At 56.8% G+C, this 18,951-nt stretch overlaps 1 protein-coding gene across 1 annotated transcript in view; it reads right to left on the bottom strand.

Moving 5' to 3' along the window:
• The window catches only part of GALNT9 (polypeptide N-acetylgalactosaminyltransferase 9), a 129,592-nt gene that overhangs the window by 80,884 nt on the left and 29,757 nt on the right, over nucleotides 1-18,951 (bottom strand). Inside the window, exon 2 of the mRNA XM_054444830.2 lies at nucleotides 4,501-4,681. Within this exon, the coding sequence (XP_054300805.1) occupies nucleotides 4,501-4,681 (181 nt within the window). The remainder of the gene's footprint in view (nucleotides 1-4,500; nucleotides 4,682-18,951) is intronic.

An 18,951-nucleotide genomic window follows, 5' to 3' on the forward strand; every position in this document is an offset into this window, starting at 1 on the left:
GCTTGTGAGGGCTGTTGCACATGAACAATTCCCTGTGATCCATTCCGCAGGCACCGGGGAAGCTCCGGGCTGGGCGTGGAGCCTCAGAGACTGTGAGCAGGGCTTGTGAGGGGCAGGCGAGGGGCCAGGAGGCCTCCTTCGAGTCGAGCTTCTCAGCCACATGTGCAGGGGTGGGCTGGGTGTGGGGTGTGTGTGTCACTGGTGTCAAAGCCTCCTCACTTTTTTTGGGAAAGAAATGGGATATAAATACATGTGTAAATATCTATATAAAATTCACATTCTCTAATTCAGGAGGCAGAGAGCTGTGTGCCTTCAAACCAGAGTATCTATAAACTGGGTTTCTATCAGCGAGGGTATAGAGCAAATGCCAGCTCTGTCAAGGTTCATCCCGATGTCGTCTTCTGTGACATAAGAACAAAGCTGGGACTGGCCACTTCTGCCAGACTTTATCTCGGCAGACAGGTTTCCTACAGCAGGGGCCACCTACACCTGGGGGGAGGCAGCAGGATGCTGAACCCTCAAAAGGAGAGCAAGAGTCCCCACTGTACAGCGAGCCCAGGCCTGGGGGTCCCCGATCCCACAGAGAATGAATCAGCCCCACTATAGCAAGCCCAGGCCTGGGGGTCCCCAATCCCACAGAGGAGGAATCAGCCCCACTACAGCAAGCCCAGGCCTGGGGGTCCCACATCCCACAGAGGAGGAATCAGCCCCACTACAGCAAGGCCAGGCCTGGGGGTCCCCAATCCCACAGAGGGGGAATCAGCCCCACTACAGCAAGCCCAGGCCTGGGGTCCCACATCCCACAGAGGGGGAATCCAATGGGACCCCTGTGGCTCTAAGAACAGAAAACCCAATTCAGATGTGCTTAAACAAAAAAATAAAAATACGTGTGTGCATGCATGTGCACGTGTGTGTGTACGTGTGTGCGTGCCTGTGTGTGTGTGCACGTGTGTGCTAATTTATTGCAAAGCCAAGTGGGTCTGCTTCGGGAACAGTTGGATCTAGGTGTTCAGACACCAGCCCCTTCTTGGGTTTCGTGGGGGACCCTAGAAGCTCCAAGCTCTCCCCTCTTGATGATAAAGTGGCTGCAGCTCCCCCAGCTCCCAGCCTTGGTTTCATCTTGTGGGAAAAGGCTGCCTGTTTTTTTCTCGACGGCCCCCTGGTAATTCCAGAATTCACTCTGAGTGGACTGGCTTAAACCACCTGACCAGCCCTGAGCCAACCCCCTAGGTCTGGGGTGACCTTCACGCTCTGACTGGTTTAGACCTGGGCCGCGGGATCTGCAGCTGGGCCGAAATGGATCAGAGCGGGGGGTGTGGACTTCCACCTGGAGCCGGGACTGGACCTCAGGAGGCAAGTGACAACCATCTGTGACACGCAGGCCCACGTCTATGCTAGAAAAGCCACCCCTTGATATGGGGGGAGGACGGGACCCGAGAGACCCTCGCCCGCCCTGCACTGGCTCAGCAGCCGGGTCCAGACTCCCAGGCCTCTGGAAAACGAACCTCGGGGGGATGCAGAGGGTCACACAGGGCTTCACCCCCACCTCGGGTTTAGTCCTGACTCAGAGACGACCCAGCCCCCACGACTGGACCCCACGACGCACAGGGCCCCCACCTGCCAACAAGACCAAGGTCACGCACAGCGGTGCTGGGATCCTCCAGAGGATTCCACAGGGGACTGAGGGCCTGCAGGGATTCAAAAACCAGTGCCGGACGCAGCCTTCCTCCCTTACAGCAAGAGCTAGGAGATAAAACAGGCAGGCCAGGAGAGTGGGGCCTGGGTCGCCCCTTTCTCATGGCTGGAAGCCTCCCAGGTGACGGGAGGAATGATGGGGACAGGGGCGGGGCACTTGGGGACCTTCCTCTGCCAGATGGCTCTGATGTTTCCACTGTTGCTGTGAGCAGGAAAGGGTTAACTTGGCAGCTGGCTCCTCCACACCATGAGCATCTGCATCCGGCCCCTCCCTGCCCTGGAACCTCCTGCCGGAGAGGACAGCCCTGCTCACCTGGCCTTGGCCGCCCCAGTTGGTCTGTGCAATGGCGGGATTTATGGTGGGCACTTGGCCTCATGGCATCAGCTTGACCTCTGGAGGGTGGAGACCGAGGTCAGCCATGTCCACGACACCAGCCCGGTGAGGACCCTGGACACCGAGGCTCGGGGGCTCCTGGCTGGCCTCGCTTGGCACGTGTTGTCACCCATGGGTGCCAGAGAATCAAGTCCACGGGAGCCCCCAGAAGGGGACACCTGGGAGCTCGCGCCCAGCCTCTCCTGGGCCCTGCCTGGGCATCTCTTCCCTCTGCTGACTTTAACCCATGTCCTCTGCCGTGAGAACCCACAGCAGGGAAAAGCAGCCTATCTGGGCTCTGTCCGTCCTTCTAGCAAGTTGTGGACCGTCAAGGTGGTCTTGGGGGTCTTCCCGCCGCACAACAGCTGCCTGGAGGCTCATAGCCAAGAACGGTGCTCACTCCAGCAGTGGGAGTAGCCCTGACAGCAAACAGATTTCACCCCAAAATTCAGACACACAGGAGCGTTCAAAAACCACACACACACACACACGCACACACCTGCACACACACATGCATGTGCACATGCACACACCCGCATCCACCCGCACACACGCGCACGCATGCACATGCACACACGCACATGCGCACACACGCGCACACACACACGTGCACACACACACTGTGCACCCTCAGTGCACAGGCTGGCTAACATGCACGAGCCGCTTTCCAAACCGAAGTCATTCCAGCCCCATGCCTGTAGCTGGCGCCACATGAAAACACCACTGTGTTCTTATTTATGGAGCATGTTTCTTTAAATTGGCCTATTTTAAAACTAAATGCATTTTTTATTTGAAAGGGAATCTTCATTTCACCTCTGCAAATGGAAAGCTGGCATCATTTGTGTTAAATCACGGTAACCATGAAAATAAGTAGAATGAAAATAAAATAATGTTGTCACACTCTGGATGTGGCTGAGGTGCCGAAGCCTCCATGCCCAGGCCTCAGCCCTGTTTGTCTAAAGGACTCGTGGAGACCCCCTCCAGGAAGAATCAGAGCCTCGGGAGCTGGGCACGCCTCACCCGCACTGCTGTGCTGTCTAAGGAAGCTTCATCACAACTAGAATCAGTTCCCAGCATGCATTTGTGGGAAAGGTGTGAAGTGGGCCCCACCTGGCTAGAACAGGGAGCTCCGGGTTCCTGCACCAACAATCTCCACGCGGCCCGGGGCACTCCCTGCACCCCCGGACCCTGCAGGCCTGTCCAGCCATCTCGCCTCCCTCTGTCCACACGCAGGAAACCCCAGAGCAGGTAAGTGAACGCCCTGGGAACCACTGCCTGAGTCACAAGGAATGGAATGGGGCCGAGACACGCCTTTCCTCCTCCCCTCTCTTCCCTGCCAGCCTCCCCATCCCCATCTCAAATGAGCTCCTGGCCCAAGAATCCTGGTGTCAGGGTCCCCTGGTGGGTGGGGCAGGCTGACCACACCAGGAGCTGCAGAGGGGGCTGCCCTCCTGCCTGCCCTCCCTCAGGCAGCTCCAGGAGGAGGCAAGTGTGGCTGAGGCCACCTGCCACCACCCCACGATGAAAACATGGCCCCACTGGGCAGCCCTGAGCGCCCGGCTTCTGCAGGACAACGCCACCAGGGGCCCTCCCAGGGAGCATCCTGTCGTGGGCTGGGCTCTGCGGATAGAGGCGCAGGAGGGGCTGGCCAAGCCTGCCAGTCGCTCCCAGGCCCAGAGGCCAAGCTCAGCCGAACTTTATCCGAGCAACGATGCCAATTAATCTGGCGCTTGTCGCGGCTGCTCCCTCAGGGTGGGTGTGAGGGTCAGAGACCAGGCTCCATCCTGAGTGGCGCTGAGGCAAAGCCGTGGCTGCCAGGGCCTGGCTCCTGATTCACCCGCTTTTGCAGCCTGGGGGCGACAGGATAGGAGGTGCGCAGGCCACTGATGGAATGGGAATGCCCTTGGCTTCAGACACAAGTGACACCCAGCTCAGCAGTGACTGAGGCCACAGCAGGTGGGACCAGGACTGGCAGGGCCTGACACAGGGTGCCTGTGCTGCGTGAGCCCAGCTTCAGCCCAGCTTCCGCGATCCCCAGATGCAGCTATGGCAGGGGTGCCCCAAACCTGGGGCTAGGCCCTGGGAAGGATGCCCGCAGCCAAAAGTGGGGGAGGGGGAGAGACACACAGAGAAAGACAGAGAGAGATACAGAGAGATTGAGAGAAGGAGAGAGGGAGAGACAGAGAGAGACAGGGAAGACAGAGGAGGCAGGAGGGCCCCACAGGTGGGGGCTCCTGACTGCTCCACTTTCCCACAGCAGACCTTTGTGCATTTCTCCCAGGAGCCCGCAGCTTGTGGGGGCGGTCCCCGGCCAGCATGGGGGGTACTCACTTCCCCGGCCAGCATGGGGGGGCGCTCACTTCCCCGGCCGACATGGGGGGCAGTCACTTCCCCGGCGGGCGTGGGGGGAGGGGGAGCGGTCACTCACTCACTTTCTGGGCCGGTAGTCGGGGATGCTCCGATCCAGGGAGATGCGGTCGCTGAGCTGAGCGTTGTAGCCGTACTCCTCATACTTGCCTTCCGCCTCCTGGCCGTCATCACGCAGGGTGGCCGCCAAGCCGCCCTGGCCCAGGCCTCCTGGCCCCTCCACCAGGCCAATGGGCTTGGCGAGGCCTGGGGGAAAGGAAGAGAGGGAGGTCAGGCAGGCCCAGGACACGCTGCGTCTGCACCCAGGAGACGCCCCTCCCGCCCCTCTCCCCGACGGCCGCTTCCCCCCGGTACAAGCCCAGCAAACTCCCTGCAGATGGCAGGCTGCCAGCTCAGGACATTCCAGAAAGTGCAAGCCTGTGCACAGAGTGAGAGGGCGGTGCCAGGCGGAAGAGGGAGGGATGAATGGGAGGTGCATGAGGCGTTGAGGGCAGTGGACTCTGTGATGCCGCAACGGTGGATATCTGTTATTATTATGTATTTTTTGATTCAGGGTCTTGCTCTGTCACCCAGGCTGCAGTGCAGTGGCACAGTCTCAGCCTACTGCAGCCTGGACCTCCCAGGCTCAAGCGATCCTCCCACCTCAGCCTCCTGAGTAGATGGGTGCACCTCCACAACCGGCAAATTTTTGTATTTTTAGTGGAGACAGGGTTTCACCGTGTTGGTCAGGCTGGTCTTGAACTCCTGACCTCAAGCGATCCACGTACCTAGGCCTCCCAAAGTGCTGGGATTACAGGCTTGAGTCACTGCACCAGCCAATACTTGTTCTTACGCAATTGTCCAAACCCACAGCAGGTGTGACATCGAGTGAGTCCCCCCACCCCATGAGCCACGGCCCTCAGTGAGTCACCTGCATCGGGCGGCATCGGCTCATCAACGGTGACATAGTCACACACGTTCACACCCAGGCGCTGTGCCTGCGGGGCGGAGTATGTGGGAACTCTGCTCAGTCTCTATCAGCCCAAAACTGCTCTGACGATCAGGCCTACTAATGTTAATAATATTAACTCAAAAATTGCAACGACTCTAAGATTAGGTGTTTTAAACGCCACGCCACTTCCACCATCCCCACCAACCCTTGACATCATCCGTCTGTGTAACTTGAGCTGAACACACATCCACATGCGTGCTGCTACTCTTGGGTAGGAAGAACCGAGCCATCGACACGGGCAGCCGCTGAGACGTGGCTCACACACATGACGCCAAGCCAAAGAATCAACACAGGAGACCTCATCCCGTGTGGCTGCCGGCGTGAGGTTCAAGAACAGATGGAATCACAACCTACCCCATGGCCATCGGGGCAGGACGGGGACCCCGGGGTGGGGCAGTGTCAACTGGAAAGGAGCCGGTGGAACTTCTGGGCTGACAGGGAGGCTCCATGGCTTGGTCAGGGCGTGTGGAGCGGGTGCCCAAGGGGGCCAGGCCAGGGAAAGTTCTAGGTGCTCAATTGTGCTGGGCAAGTGGACGCAGCTTGGAGATGCTGTTCCCAGGGGGACAGGGGTGAGAGGGATGTCTCCACAAAGATGGCACCATTGGCTGTCTCTGAGCTGGGAGTCTCTGGGGCATCTTGGATTTGGGGGCGGGTGCCTGGGCAGTAGTTTTAAGCCAGAAAGAGGAGGCATGGACCCCTGAGGCTGGGCTGCCTTTTGTCAGCTTGCACAGAGAGGTCTCTGGTCCTCGGAGGAAGGCCAGTGGAAACGCAAACTTGCTAAATACCCGATGCTGACGTCCCACAGCTGCCCGCGTGGGAGGGGCCCTTCTCTTGCAGTGCCAGCTCCTGGGGCCTGGTGGGATCTCTGTAGGATTCCTGTTCCGGGGAGGGAGGGACCGATGCCCTGGGAAGATTCCAGTCTGTGACCCTCCACCCCCACAGGGCAGTGAGTGGCTTTCTCCCCTCAGCAGAGCCGAGGCTTTGAGCCTCCCAGAACTTCTGGACTTTCTGGAATATTCCATTTTAAATGAGTAAACAAAGTGTTCGTATTCATGTAGGACTGAAGAATACAGATTGGACGTAGAATTGAAAAATGACACAAATCACTTCCCCTTCTTATTTTAATCCTGCGAGATAAATATGTAATCATGCTATTTTAAAATATCGATACTGCACTTGCATTTTTCACTTTGGAAAGTCTGGAATTGGATGTCTCCCAGAGGCAGGCACAGCAGCTTCTAACTCGAGAGAGAGACACCTCATCATCCGCGGGGCTCAGGCCTCAGGTGGGGATTGGCCGCCTGGCCAGAGGGTAGCTAAGCGTGGTTCCGGATGGCTGCCCGATGCCCGGCGTTGGACCTGGCAGGAGGGTGGCTGAGCGTGATTCCGGACGGCTGCCCGATGCCCGGCGTTGGGGGAAGGAGAGTGGCTGAGCATGGTTCCGGACGGCTGCGCGATGCCCGGCGTTGGGGGCAGGAGGGTGGCTGAGCGTGGTTCCGGACGGCTGCCCGATGCCCAGCGTTGGGGGCAGGAGGGTGGCTGAGCGTGGTTCCAGACGGCTGCCCGATGCCCGGCGTTGGGGCTTTACTTTTTCACTTGTAAAATAAAATATGCACGCGTTGAAAAATTCAAACAATCCAGAAAATCATGAAACGGAGAGTTAACATCTGTGTGCTCTGTCTCCTCTCCAAGCGCCACACTTCAGAGGAGATGCCCTTTTCTGATGAGTCCTTTGCACTGTGTCTGCTGCAGATCCAGGTCCCGCCTCGTCAGCCTGAGACGAGGTCCCCTGACTTCTTGGCATGAAAAATGAGGGGTTGAGCCCGTTTTCACCCCACCTTCTTCCCCTGCCCCCTCCTCCTTCCCTTGATTTTTCTTAGCTGTTATTTTTAGTGATTGTGTGGTTAACTTGGTGGCCTCAAAAGGAACACTTAAGCCTCTATTTCTGGAAGCTTCGACTCTAGCCAGCATCTCTAGACTCCCTGCCTCATCAGATGAGAAATGGGCGCCCCGATCCACCTGCCGCTCAGCTGTGCCACTACTTTTACGTCCCTAAAGGCATCTGTGACACCCACGCTCGGCTCCATCACTGTGAGTGAGTGTCCTCAGGACTTGATGACAGGGTGGTTCTGAAATGCGAAGCAGGCTGGGCGCGGTGGCTCACGCCTGCAATTCCCGCACTTTGGGAGGCTGGGGCGGGCAGAACACTTGAGGTCAGGAGTTGGAGACCAGCCTGACCAACATGGTGAAACTCTGTCTCTACTAAAAATCTAAAAATTAGCCGGGCATGGTGGTGAGCACCTGTAATCCCAGCTACACGGGAGGCTGAGGCAGGAGAATCGCTTGGGTCCAGGAGGTGGAGGTTGCAATGAGCTGAGATAGCACCACTGCACTCCAGCCTGGGCCACAGAGTGAGCAAGTCTCCGTCTCAAAAAAAGAAAGAAAGAAAAGCAGCAAATTGACATGCCCACATCAGGATTACGTAGTTACAATTCACCATGGCACCAGCACGGCGTGGACACTATGACAGAAATATAATTCTATCACCCACTAAACCTGTGCTACTTAATGAAGAACTTTCAAAGGTCAAGACAATATCATTGATTTTCCTGTTATGCTATTAATTTCCCAGAATTATGCATATTTTGACTTGTTTTAGGTTTGGATCTTGACTTTTCATATGCCCTTTTAGACCAGACACGAAGATAATTAATAACCATAATAATATCTACCGAGCAAGCGTCCTTCACATGTACTAACGTGTCATTCCCCACAACACCCCTGGGACGTAGGTTCTGTATTTCACCCCATTTTGCAGATGAGGAAACTGAGGCTTGGAGAGGTCAGGCAACACACACAAGGTCACAGGGCTGGTCAGCATCAGAACCATGTTTGAACCCAGGCAACGTGGCATGGAACAGTTCTTCCCGACAGCTACGCTCTGCTTCCGTGTGAGCTCGGGCCTCCTGGCGATGTGACCAGGGTCACAGCCCCATATTCCCAGAGACATTCCCAACTGCAGGTCGGCCCTCAGCGCCCTTGCCTCATGGCCTTCTCACTCCTGGGTCCCTTTGTATCAGTCATTTGCCCAGCAGCCATCCCCGGGCCCTCCTCACTCTAAGCCTGGGTGGGCTCCATTGCCCTGTGAATCCCACGTCTGCTCGGGTCCTGGAGGTCCTCTTCATCCCACTGAAGTATATCCCTAAAGACTGAAGAAGGGTTGTGTGGAAAGTAAACCTCCTGAGCCCTCAAATGTCTGGAAGTCTCTTTCATTGCTCCTCATGCTGGCTTGATAATTGTGCTGGGTATAGAATTCCAGGCTTGACGGCTTTTTTCCCCTCATGCAGTGCCCAGTGCTGCCTGCCTGCGTTCTGAGGTCAGCGGGACCCTCTTTCTTCTTCAGACTAGCATTTTGTTTCTGCCTGTCTCTGGAAACTGATTTTTTTTGTTGTTGGGATCCTAGATTTGGTCAGGGCATATCTTACAGTGAATCACAGTCATGCTTGGCAATCCATACTCATGCCGACGTTCAGCTCCAGGAAGTTTGTTCTGTTAATGATGTGACTGTATTCCCATCTGCCACTCCTGTTTTCTCTTCTGTAACCCCTGTTAAGTGAACGTTTCCCCTCCCAGTTTATCTTCTGCCTCCCGACGCTTCATTCTTCATTTTCATTCTCTTGGTTTTCATCTCATCGGCTTGATCTTTTGTCGTGCCATGTTGTCAATTAGCCTGTCCATTGAATTGGTTTTGTTGTCATATATTTAATCCCAAAGGATGCTTCTTGTTCTCCAGTCGCCCCTGCCTTGCATGAATGGCAAACTGGTTTTACTTTATGTGGTTGGCAGCAGCCCCAAAACTGTCCACATCCTAATCCCTGGAACCGGTGAGTGTCACGTTACACAGCTAAGGGGACTTGGCAGACACCCCCAGCTTTGCCTGAATCTGCTTCATTGGCCAGAAGGAGTGGAGGAGCTGGGCCTTCACTGGCCTGTCTACTTGCTGTGGTCCCCAGTCACTTGCGTGGGGGTTAGGGGACACCCCGGCCACGCCGCTGCTCACAGCTTCCTTGTGGAGGAAGTGACGGTTGCCAGGCCTCCGAATAAGTGTGTTTTGAAGAGAGAGGCTGCCATTCCCATCCTCCCTCCACCCTGCAGCTTCATGCTTCCCCTCACCACTGCATCTGTGCTTAGGAGAACCAAGTAGCCCCTAGTTCAGATGCTGCTGCCGCCGAGCTGCCTGACTTCTCCTAGCTGAGGGTCCTCCTTGGTCACAGGTGGGTCACCACTGAGTCCCCATCCCAGGACTGTGCAGATGGTGGAGATGGAGCTCAGGGGCCCTGAGCCCAGCACTGGGCGTGCACTGGGGGTGAAGGAGCCTTTGCTGCCTTGGATCCGATCTTCTTCCTCAGCCGGTGGAGTCAGTGCTGTCACCATCCCGTAGCTGCTGAGAGAAGCTGTCTGGGGGACACCAGTGTCAGCGGCACCCACATTCCTGACCATGGTTCTTCACTCCTCTCTGCAGTGGCTTCATCAGAGGTGCCGATTTCCCACCTCCCTGACTCAGGGCTTGGTCTCTGAGCTGCCTGTGGAAAGAGGGCCCAAGCGATGATGTCCCAGTTCCCAACCTGGACCTTGCAGAGCCAGGTGCCTGCCCTGTCTGCCCTCAGCACACACAGAGCCCCCCATCATGGCTGCCCAGCCTGGGCCCTAGGAGAGGGCTTGCCATGCAGAGCAGACCGGCCAAACCACAGACCCTCAGTGAGAGGCGGCCCCACCCCGTGGCACCATGGGAGTAAGCAAGACCATTGCAACGCGCTATGTCTTGGGGTGCTGGGCACTGTGCTACGGAGCCATTGCCACCCAATAGGCTGTTCTCTGTGCCGTCCTCTGCCCAGTCCAGGAATAGACAGCACAGGAGGAGGAAGCAGAGGCAGAAACAGCCACACTGCTCATGTCCACAGCACCCACATCCACAGCACCCATGTCCATAGCACCCACATCCACGGTGCCCACATCCACGGTGCCCACATCCACAGCACCCACGTCCACACCACCCACGTCCACAGCACCCACATCCACGGTGCCCACATCCACGGTGCTCACATCCACAGCACCCATGTCCACACCACCCACATCCACAGCACTCACATCCACGGTGCCCACATCCATGGTGCCTACATCCACAGCACCCATGGCCACACCTGTGCTGGCACCCCTGGAGACCAGATGCACTCAGTCCCTTCCTCCCCCTGCTTCCCTGTCCCCTCCCCGTCCCCACACCTGCAGTTGTCCACTCAGCAGCCAGTGGGAGCTTGCAGAGCGTTCCAGAGCCACTCCCCTGCTGGAAGCCATGGGCCCCAATCCTGCTGCACTTGCGGTTCCGGCTCCTCACGGCAGCTGCGGCCCCCCACGGCAGCCACAGCCCCCAGCCCCTGCAGCCCTCGTGGGTCACATCCTCACTCGCAGTATGCCAGCCACGCTCCTGCTTCCTGCCCTCACTCAGGTCTCAGCTCTGGGTCGCACCCTGGAGACCTCCCAGGTTCTAACCTGAAGCCGTTCCCGGTGACGGCACCTCAGTCCCTGCCTCATTTTCCTCCCAGAACTCAGAACTCATCACCATCTAAAATCGTCCCCTCCACCACGCTCTCTGCTTCCCCTCAACGTGCAAGAGACAGGACTTTGTCCTGCCTTCCTGCCATCTACCCCGGCGCCTCGTGTTCACAGCGTGTACCTGGCAAGCCACCTGAGGTGGGTGAATGGATCCCTTCCAAGTGGGTGCCAGGGCACTGCCTCCCCCCATCCCATGGGAGAGGCGGGACCTCCCTCCCCACCCCTGCAATGAAGAGACAGAGACGCTGAGCCACAGTCAAGCCCAGCCAAGGCTTCATGGGCTCTGCTGGGCGGGACTCGAGTCTCTGACTCCCTTGCGGGCCCTGCTGTAAGGTCCTGTTCTCCACACGAAATGGAGCAGAGCCGGGCAGCACCATCCTGGTCCTGGCTGGGCCCGACCCCCTGGCCCTAGCATTCACCCTACAACACTGTGCAGAACGTGGGAAGAGCCTTGTCTTTGAAGGAAAGTCTCGAGGCCCCACTGAAGCCGGACACCAGGCTCCACCACCTCCTGGGCCAGAGCTCCAGTGTCCAGCAGGGTGGGGTGTGCGAAAGAGGCACTGCTTGCTCCAAGGGAGTGGGTGTGAGTCCACAGAAAAGGGAAGGGGAGGAGGGTGAGGAGAGAGCGGAGTTGGTGAGACGGGAAGTCTGGACCACCGTTGTTCGGTGGAATCCATGGGACACTCATGAGTGCTGTGTGGAGGATGCCGCCTCACGTGTGCAGGGCTTTCACGGAAAATGCTGGAAAGAGAGATTTTCCCACCAGGAGGGAGTCCTAGATGGCACAGGTAGAGGGAGGGTCCAGAACGCACGTCCCTAGGAATTCCGCACACTTGAAGGGGTATTTGGGGTTTCAGCTCATTCACCAGGTATGGGAGTGGGGGGGCCAGGGCTGCCATAATCAGAGGGAATTGAGCCTCACCCCACAGTGGGGCCGAGCCGGCCAGGCCTCAACCTTTAGATGCTGACTTGTGGGGACGCGGGGTACTGAGGGGGGTGCTCAGGCAGCTGGGAGGCTGCAGGGGAGGGGCCTCCAGGCAGCATTCACTTGACGGTTCTCAGGGAAATAAGGTCGGTTCTTGTCATTTGCAGTGGTTTTGGTTCTAGAGACACCATGGGTGCTGAATGGTGGCTGCCAAGCGCTCACTCCAGGGGGAGCTCTGGGCTCCCGGGAGCCTCTGGCCACACGCTTTCCCCAGCCCCTCAATAGGTAACTTGGTTTTCCATGTGTTTTTGCGTAAAGATGCCTTATTTAATACCTATTGACGATTCTGATCTTAGAGCCAACAGCTCCATGACCCACGCTGGAGCCAAGCTTCTCCACACACGCATTTCCTGCGTGGCGCATCTCAGACACTTGTGCCCTGGGTACCAACAGCACCTCAGCCTGTGCTTGGGGTGTTCTAAACAGTGAAATCACCAAAGCACAAAAATGTAGACAACGTGCCACTTAAGCAGCAGTAGGGACCCTGTGTACAGTTGGAGCTGGATGGAGAAGGCAGGGGACCCCCTGCACATTCAGAGCCAGAATGAAAAGCCAGGGGACCCTGTATACAGTCAGGGCCAGAACGAGAAGCCGGGGGATCCCGTATACAGTCAGGGCCAGAACGAGAAGCCGGGGGACCCCGTATACGGTCAGGGCCAGAACGAGAAGCCGGGGGATCCCGTATACGGTCAGGGCCAGAACGAGAAGCCGGGGGACCCCGTATATGGTCAGGGCCAGAACGAGAAGCCGGGGGACCCCGTATACGGTCAGGGCCAGAACGAGAAGCCGGGGGATCCCGTATACGGTCAGGGCCAGAACGAGAAGCCGGAGGATCCCGTATACGGTCAGGGCCAGAACGAGAAGCCGGGGGATCCCGTATACGGTCAGGGCCAGAACGAGAAGCCGGGGGATCCCGTATACGGTCAGGGCCAGAACGAGAAGCCGGGGGATCCCGTATACGGTCAGGGCCAGAACGAGAAGCCGGGGGATCCCGTATACGGTCAGGGCCAGAACGAGAAGCCGGGGGATCCCGTATACGGTCAGGGCCAGAACGAGAAGCCGGGGGACCCCGTATACGGTCAGGGCCAGAACGAGAAGCCGGGGGACCCCGTATACGGTCAGGGCCAGAACGAGAAGCCGGGGGATCCCGTATACGGTCAGGGCCAGAACGAGAAGCCGGGGGACCCCGTATACGGTCAGGGCCAGAACGAGAAGCCGGGGGATCCCGTATACGGTCAGGGCCAGAACGAGAAGCCGGGGGACCCCGTATACGGTCAGGGCCAGAACGAGAAGCCGGGGGACCCCGTATACGGTCAGGGCCAGAACGAGAAGCCGGGGGACCCCGTATACGGTCAGGGCCAGAACGAGAAGCCGGGGGATCCCGTATACGGTCAGGGCCAGAACGAGAAGCCGGGGGATCCCGTATACGGTCAGGGCCAGAACGAGAAGCCGGGGGATCCCGTATACGGTCAGGGCCAGAACGAGAAGCCGGGGGATCCCGTATACGGTCAGGGCCAGAACGAGAAGCCGGGGGACCCCGTCTACAGTCGGAGCTGGAACGAGAAGTGGAGCCTGGTCCTGTTTGACCAAAGATCTTGCCCCTCTGAGCCCATCTGTGAATAGCCATGGAAGACCACAAGCATTAGGGGATTACAGATGAATTTTAGGGAGCAGGAACATTTGCAAACACCGAACCTGTGACTGGCGTGGCCAACGGTACTTTGATATTCTGGTGGCCACTGTGGACATATTGGTGAGGCTGATGGGACTGGGGGGGCACAGGCCCTCTTGGGGCACCAGGTCTTCACCATTGACCTCCCCCCAGAGCTGTCCCTGGAGCAGGTGGGTCAGATGAACAGATGACTCTGACCAGAGTCAGCAGAGAGATGGGAGCCGCCTCCCCACGGCCCCCAGCCTGTGCCCCTGAGGCCCGGTGAGGCCCCTGATGGTGTGAGGCTCCTCTGTGAACAGCAGCCTGAGAACAGTGCTTCTCGAACCCAGCTGTATCACCCAGGGTCCTTGTTAAAACACAGCCCACCAGGCCCCTCCGGGAGTGTTTGATCCACAGGTGCACATCAGGCAGGAGACTCAGGAGCTCTGGTGACCTCTGGGTGATGCTGAGGCTGCCAGGCTGGGGACCCACTCAGGCTCTGGCCTTGGAGCCAGGTCTCAGAGGCTTCAGGCATCCTGCTCAGGGTGGCAGCGGCCATGTAGCGCCAAGGTGCTGGCAGAGGCTGGGGTCAGGACTAGGAGGATAGGGCAGGAGCGAGGAGAGGCTGGGGTCAGGACTTCCAGCCGGGAGGGCAGGGCAGGAGCAGGCGCTGACCCTGGGCAGCCTCTGGGAGGGCAAGGCAGGAGCAGGTGCAGACCCTGGGCAGCCTCTGGGAGGGCGGGGCAGGAGCAGGTGCAGACCCAGGGCAGCCTCTGGGAGGGCGGGTTTGGTCAGAGCCACTTGGCTTTCCTGGTCACGTTCCCTGGAGCGGGAGGGATCTGTTAATAGCTCCAAAAAGTGAAAATCCCACGGATCTGATTTTGCCTGTGAGGAAGGTCGCCGTAGGCACCTCGCGGCAGCATTTCTGGAGCTCTCATCTTCCCTGTCTCTTATCTCCAGCGTGGCCTCATATCTTCTTTCACAAAGAATTCCTTCCGAGAGGCAGGATCACTTGGTCCCACCAGGAAAAAAGGACAAATGATGAAGAAACTGGTAAAAGTGTGGAGACACCCGGCCTGTCAAGACCAAATCCCTCTAAACCCACTGTGGGATGGAGCCACCAGTGGTCCCTGTAGCTGCACTGGGGGTCACAGGGAGCGGCCAGTGCTGCCACGGCCCAGGGGCGGGAGATGGGGCCTCCAGCCTGGGAAGCCAGCAGGGCCTTCAGACGGGCACCCGGAGAGTTTGCTCTGCTCTTCCCCACCCCCAACACCCTGGCTTCACCGACAACCCCATGCTGGGCACCATGCAGGCAGGGAAGAAGAGGCCCAGTGCCGGGCACCATGCAGGCAGGGAAGAAGAGGCCCAGTGCCGGGCACCATGCAGGCAGGGAAGAAGAGGCCCAGTGCCGGGCACCATGCAGGCCGAGAGCCAAAGGCTGTGCAGACTGTTGTGGGTTGAATTGTGTCCTCCAGAAAAACAGGCAGAGTCCCAGCCCTGGGGACCTGTGAACAGGATCTTATCTGGAAACGGTCTTTGCCGACGTCATCAAGGTAAGAGGAGGTAGTGCGGGAGTCAGGTGGGCTCTGAGCCAAACATGGTGTGTCCTTCTTAGAAGAGGAGACACAGAGACACACGCAGAGGAGGGGCACACACGTGAGGGTGGAGGCAGAGACCGGAACGATGTGGCCCCCAGCCAGGGATGCCCAGGTCACCAGGAGCTGGAAGAGGCAGGAAGGATCCTCCCCTGGAGCCTGTGGAGGGAGCGTGGCCCAGCCAGCACCATGATTCTGGACCGCTGGCCTCCAAACGGGGAGAGCCTCCAGAACAGGGAGAGCCTCTGGAACAGGGAGAGCCTCCCGAACAGGGACAGCCTCTGAACAGGGACAGCCTCCGAACAGGGACAGCCTCCGGAACAGGGAGAGCCTCCGGAACAGGGACAGCCTCCGAACAGGGACAGCCTCCGGAACAGGGACAGCCTCCGGAACAGGGAGAGCCTCCGAACAGGGACAGCTTCCGGAACAGTGAGAGCCTCCGAACAGGGAGAGCCTCCCGAACAGGGACAGCCTCCGGAACAGGGAGAGCCTCCGAACAGGGACAGCCTCCGGAACAGGGAGAGCCTCCAAACAGGGACAGCCTCCGGAACAGGGACAGCCTCCGGAACAGGGAGAGCCTCCGAACAGGGACAGCTTCCAGAACAGGGAGAGCCTCCGGAACAAGGAGAGCCTCCGAACAGGGACAGCCTCCGGAACAGGGACAGCCTCCAGAACAGGGACAGCCTCCGGAACAGGGACAGCCTCCGGAACAGGGAGAGCCTCCGAACAGGGAGAGCCTCCGAACAGGGAGAGCCTCCGGAACAGGGAACAGCCTCCAAACAGGGAGAGCCTCTGGAACAGGGAGGGCCTCTGAACAGGGAGAGTGTCCGTTTCTGTTGTTCTAAGCCATGCAGTCTGTGGTGATTTGTCACGGCAGCCCCAGGAGATGACCGCACAGCCTCATGCTCACGCCAGCTGTCCAGCCCACTCAGACCAGCGGACACAGGTCTGTCTGGGATCCAAGAGCAGGAGATGTCCATGCTCACCACCCCACCTGCTGACGGCCCAGCTGTGGGCTCTTCCGCAGATCTCACGGGTGTCTTCCTGGGCTGCGTGATATCAATCCCAAGATTTCCTCTTTGAAATCCCAGCTTCCTCCTCCAGACAGAATCAACACTGCAAGCTTATCATCTCATCCCTGAATAAGACGTAATTTTGAGAATAATGGGAAATTTGCATCTATTAGCTCAGCCTTTGAAAGGTCTGTCCCACAACTTTTATGAAAAACAAACCAAGCTCAACATCCTGCTCTTCTGAGGTCACAGGCTGGTGGTGACAGCTGACCTGTCACACACCAACTTTCAGCACCATTCCTCAAATGTGGCAATTCGCAAAGAAAAGACATTATTTCTCACGCTCCGGAAGGCTGGGAAGTCCAAGATGAAGAGGCACGGATCTGACTTGGGCCTCTGTGCTGTGTCATCCCATGTGGACGGCGAGAGCACACACGCATTGGGGGCTGGGGGCGGGGAGGGCAGAACTCCTCCTTCCATCAAGAGCCCACTCCCACACAAACCAACTCACTCCCGAGATACCCAACTCACTTCTGAAATAACAAAGCCACTCCTGAGATAACCAACACATTCCCGAAATAAACAACACACTCCCGAGATGACCAACTCACTCCCAACACAACCAACTCACACCTGAGATACCCAAACTCACTCCCATGATAACTAACTCACTCCCAAGATAACCAACTCACTCCCAAGATGACCAAGTCACTCCCACCACAACCAACTCACTCCCGAGATACCCAAACTCACTCCCATGATAACTAACTCACTCCCAAGATAATCAACTCACTCCCAAGATAACCAAGTCACTCCCAACACAACCAACTCACTCCTGAGATACCCAAACTCACTCCCATGATAACTAACTCACTCCCAAGATAACCAACTCACTCCCAAGATAACCAAGTCACTCCCAACACAACCAACTCACTCCTGAGATACCCAAACTCACTCCCATGATAACTAACTCACTCCCAAGATAACCAACTCACTCCCAAGATAACCAACTCACTCCCAATACAACCAACTCACTCCTGAGATACCCAAACTCACTCCCATGATAACTAACTCACTCCCAAGATAACCAACTCACTCCCAAGATGACCAACTCACTCCTGAAAAACAAAGCACGCCTGAGATAACCAACACACTCCCAAGATAACCAATTCACTCTCAAGATAACCAAGTCACTCCCGAGATAACCATGTCACTCCCACCACAACCAACTCACTCCTGAGATACCCAAACTCACTCCCATGATAACTAACTCACTCCCAAGATGACCAACTCACTCCCAAGATAACCAACTCACTCCCAAGATGACCAAGCCACTCCGAGATAACCAACTCACTCCCATGATAATCAACTCACTCCTAAGATGACCAAGTCACTCCCAAGATGACCAACTCACTCCCGTGATAACCAGCTCACTCCCGAGATAACCAACTCACTCTTGAGATAACCAAACCACTCCCATCATAACCAACACTCACTCCCATGATGATCAACTCACTCCTGAGATAAGAAAATCACTCCCATGATAATCAACCCACTCCCGAGATAACCAAGCCACTCCCACCATAACCAACTCACTGCCAAGATAACCAACTCACTCCCACGATAACCAACTCACTCCCACAATAACCAACTCACTCTCAAGACAACCAACTCACTCCCAAGATAAGCAAGCCACACCTGAGAAAAACAACTCACTCCCAAGATAACCAGCTCACTCCTGAGATAACCAACTCACTCCCGAGATAACCAAGCCACTCCCACCATAACAACTCACTCCTGAGATAACCAACTCACTCTATAATGACCAACTCACTCCCAAGATGACCAACTTATTCTCAAGATAACCAAGTCACTCCCACCATAACCAAGTCACTCCCACAATAACCAATTCACTCTGAGATGACCAAGCCACTTCCATCATAACCAACGCACTCAAGATAACTAACTCACTCCCAGGATAACCAAGAAACTCCCAAGATAACCAACTCACTCCCATGATAATGAAGTCACTCCAGAGATGACCAAATCACTCCCAAGATGACCAAGCCACTCCCGAGATAACCAACTCACTCCCGAGATAACCAACTCACTCCCATGATAACTGACTCACTCCTACAATAACCAACTCACTCCTGAGACAATAAAGCCGCTCCCGAGATAACCAACTCACTCTGAGATGACTGAGTCTCTCCCAAGATGACCAAGCCACTCCCACAATAACCAATCACTCCCGAGATAAACAAGCCACTCCTGAGATAGCCAACTCACTCCTGAGATAACCAACTCACTCCATGATAACCAGCTCACTTCCGAGATGACTGAGTCTCTCCCAAGATGACCAAGCCATTCCCGCCAGAACCAACTCACTCCTGAGATAACCAACTCGTTCCCAAGATAAGCAAGCCACTCCCAAGATAACCAACACACTCCCATGAAAACCAACTCACTCTCATAATAACCAACTCACTCCCAAGAAAACTAACTCACTTCTGAGAAAGCCAACTCCCAAGATTACCCACTCACTCCCCAGATAACCAATTCACTCCCATGATAACCAACTCACTCCTGAGACAACCAAGCCGATCCCACAATAACCAACTCACTCTCATAATAACCAACTCACTCCCAAGAAAACTAACTCGCTCCTGAG

This window comes from Pongo pygmaeus, chromosome 10 (genome assembly GCF_028885625.2).
Source record: "Pongo pygmaeus isolate AG05252 chromosome 10, NHGRI_mPonPyg2-v2.0_pri, whole genome shotgun sequence".
NCBI lineage: Eukaryota > Metazoa > Chordata > Mammalia > Primates > Hominidae > Pongo > Pongo pygmaeus.